Source organism: Nematolebias whitei, chromosome 19 (assembly GCF_014905685.2).
Source record: "Nematolebias whitei isolate Nwh7 chromosome 19, NemWhi1, whole genome shotgun sequence".
Classification (NCBI taxonomy): domain Eukaryota; kingdom Metazoa; phylum Chordata; class Actinopteri; order Cyprinodontiformes; family Rivulidae; genus Nematolebias; species Nematolebias whitei.
This window is the reverse complement of record NC_056516.1, coordinates 39,568,022-39,571,228: the sequence shown is the minus strand read 5'-3', so window position 1 is coordinate 39,571,228 and position 3,207 is coordinate 39,568,022. Positions and strand designations below refer to the sequence as shown.

Here is a 3,207-nt window from a genome sequence, read left to right as displayed (position 1 = left end):
CATCAAATTATTCAATTATCAAATTATTCAAACATCAAATTATTCAAACATCAAATTATTCAGCCGTGAAGAAGCGTGGCCGACCTCACAGCTGGAGCAGGTCAAAACATCTGCACGTTTTCAGCCACAGCTGCTCATCAGACGCTAAACAGAACTTTAGTTTATTTACATGAAGAAGAACAAACGATCAGAACCAGGCTGGACAGAACCAGGCCGGTCAGAACCAGGCCTGTCAGAACCAGGCCGGTCAGAACCAGGCTGGACGGGCCTGGTGGTTTCGTCAAACATGATCTCTGAGGAGCGGTTCTGCAGACCTGACTTGGTTCTGCTCGTTCAGAGTCCGCTCTCCCACACCTGGGGTCCCTGGAGGGTTCAGGTCCACTTTTTGTTTTAAAACACAAACCTAAAGCTTGGGCCCGTTTTCATTCAGCACATGAAGTGAAGTCAGTTCCTCGCATCTTTTCTCGGTTGCAGGTTCGATTCCCGTTCTGTGGCTCTGCAGCAAATCAAAGATGAGTGAAAATCAAACCTGGGCTCCACGTGTCGGGACTCTGCTCCACTTAAAGACGCTCGGCTTTGAAGCAGAATGAGGCCATGAAAAATATTTAACATTTAAAATCCCTCGAGGTCCAGATGAGATGTTCAGAAGGACCAGGTTTGGCCCGCGGGCCTTCACTTTGGTTCCGGTCCACAGAATAAAGACGTTTCTGTCTCCGACAGTTTGAGTCACAAAATAAAAGTTTTATTCTTCTGAAGATTTTCAATATTTACGAACAAACTCGGCACCTTTTAGTTTCAGCCGAAGCTGTTCGGGTCCTTCTCTGCGGTGAAACGGGCCTTCCATCAGAACCCGGCTCCTCGTGGAGCTGCAGCTGGACTCTTTCAGGTCCTTTGATGTAAAAACTGAACTTTTAGCTCCTTTAGCTGCTCGCAGCTGAAAGGAGCAGGAACAGGCGAAGCTGTTGGTGCTGTGGACCGACAGCTGCCTGTTTCTCTGTCCATCTGTTTCCATGGAGCGGCTCGGGTTTCAAACCCTCGCATCGATGGCTGATCTGTGTTTACATCTCTGACCGCCGGTCCAAAGGTCACCAGGTGCTCAGGAGGGTCCGTTAAGGGGGGGGGGGGGTCTTCAGCCCTCAGGCGTGGCTGAAATTCACCTTGAAGCCCCGGGGGTCCAGAAACTCCCCCTTGTGCTCCGACAGCAGCTCGTCGGTGACGGTGAGCTCCTCCAGCTCGGTGGTGAAGTGGTCGGTGCTCTCCACCAGAGACGTGTCCTTCACGGCGCTGTAGGTGAGCGCCACGCTGCAGGCAGCCGGTTTGTCAGAACCTTTCCCCCAGCAGCCGCAGATGTTCCTGAACGCCGCGCGGAACTTCTGCGACATGGCGTTGTAGATGAGCGGGTTGATGGCGCTGTTCAGGTAGATGCAGGTCCTGCAGAACAGGAGGAACCAGTGGTCCAGGTACGGCCGGTCCACGAAGGAGTTCACCACCACCAGGGTCCGGTACGGCATCCACAGGACGGCGAAGAGCACCACCACCACGGCCAGCATCTTCGTCACCTGCAGCACGACACCAGGGCGGAAAGACAACAGCAAAGGTCATTTAGAGGTCATCGTCCTACAGAGAGACGGATTATTCAGCAGTGGACAGAGCAGGTTCACCCTAAAGGTCAGACCGTGCAGTGACCGTCAGAGATCTGAAACTAAACTTCAGGGACGCTCAGTCCGGTTCTGGTCCGCTCAGAGTCCAGAACCTGCTGGAACCTTCAGAGCAGAAACCTGAAGCAAGTGGGCCAGAACACCAGAACCACTGAGAGGAGGTTCCGGACCAGGTTTTGATTCATGTGTTCATGTCTCGAGATGTTCTGATAAAAGACTGAGCAGGAATGAATGACTGATTCAAACAAACTGACTCATTTCCGGCCGGTTCTGATAGTGACCCGGTTCTGACCCGTCCTCTCACCTGTCTGCGTGACGTGGCCGTGGAGCTGCAGTGGCGGGAATTCTTACAGCTGGAGTTCTGCTTGGTGCCGGTTCCGGTCCTGTTTGGGTCGGACGGCAGCGGGTTCAGGAACAGGATCCTGGCGATGAGTCCGTACAGAACCGCGGAGAGCAGCAGCGGAACCACGAAGAACATCCCGAAGTCCAAGAAGTAAACGGGCAGGTAGAACTTCCGGGAGACCCGGTACCCGCAGCTCAGGACCGTGGTGTCGTCGTAGACCAGCTCCTGCAGGTCGGACAGGTAGAACCACATGACGCAGTAGACCGAGGTGAAGGTCCAGACGCACAGGATGATCTTCTTGGCCCGGGACAGGGTGCACAGGAACTGGGCCCGGATCGGGTGGCAGATGGCGATGTACCTCTCCACGGTGAAGGCGGTGATGGAGCACGAGGACGCGTTGATGCCCAGGTACTGCAGGTAGGTGATGCTCAGGCAGCCCGCGCGCCCGAACACCCACGTGACAAAGATGCTGTCCGTGATGGCGGGCAGCCCCGCGGCCGTCAGGACCATGAGGTCCGCCGCGGCCAGGCTGACCAGGTAAGAGTTGGTGGGGGTCCTCATGTGTTTGGTGGTGAGGACCACCAGGATCACCATCACGTTCCCGACCACCCCCCCGCCGCAGACCAGCAGCAGCAGCACGCTGCTCACCACTTTGTACTGCACGCCGTAGTCCGTCCACGGTCCTAAGGTCTGGTTCCGGTCCGGAGGGGAGGTCACGTTCTCCATCTTTCCTCAGCTCCGAGGCGCGCGAAGCGGCTTTTACGCACGGCGCAGTCCAGATGTGTGCCAGCTTTACGCAGCTGGAACTCTCATCATCACGATTTATTTTGAATCAAACACGAACCAAGCTGAGATCTGCGGGTTTAGGTCCACAAAGAGACCGAGGTGTGCTCCGAACCGGGTCCGGATCTGAGCTTCTGCTGCGTAAAGAGCGGCTGTCAGAACAAACTGACAGATGGCGCTGCGCTTCACCAGCCTCTGTAGCACGAGCTCTGCTGCGCATGCGAGCGGATTAAAGCATCATCAGCTCCCCCCAAGGCTGGAGCTCAGAGACCCCCCAGGACCAAACGGGCGGGTGGGGTAAAACCTGAGCTGCAGGTGGAACACCTCAGCTGCTACAATCAGAGCAGGAGGCTCCAAAAATCAAAACAACACAAGCACAGGTCAGACAGGAAGCATGTCCACCAGGAAACAGGTCAGACAGGA

The 3,207-nt window shown here is 55.4% G+C and overlaps 1 protein-coding gene across 1 annotated transcript; it reads right to left on the bottom strand.

Annotated features, from left to right (window-relative positions):
• Positions 1–1,136: 1,136 nt before the first annotated feature.
• trhrb (thyrotropin-releasing hormone receptor b) lies at positions 1,137–2,727 on the bottom strand. Its single transcript, XM_037693176.1, has 2 exons — positions 1,963–2,727; positions 1,137–1,559 (listed from the first exon to the last, which is right to left on the bottom strand). Exons 1-2 carry the CDS (start codon positions 2,725–2,727, stop codon positions 1,137–1,139), a joined length of 1,188 nt encoding a protein of 395 aa, XP_037549104.1.
• Between the last annotated feature and the right edge of the window lie 480 nt (positions 2,728–3,207).

Coding starts and splice junctions, on each gene's coding strand:
- trhrb (XM_037693176.1), bottom strand. CDS start 2,727: ATGGAGAACGTGACCTCCCCTCCGGACCGGAACCAGACCTTAGGACCG. Junction 1,560..1,962: donor CGGCCACGTCACGCAGACAG/GTGAGAGGACGG, acceptor GTCGTGCTGCAG/GTGACGAAGATGCTGGCCGT.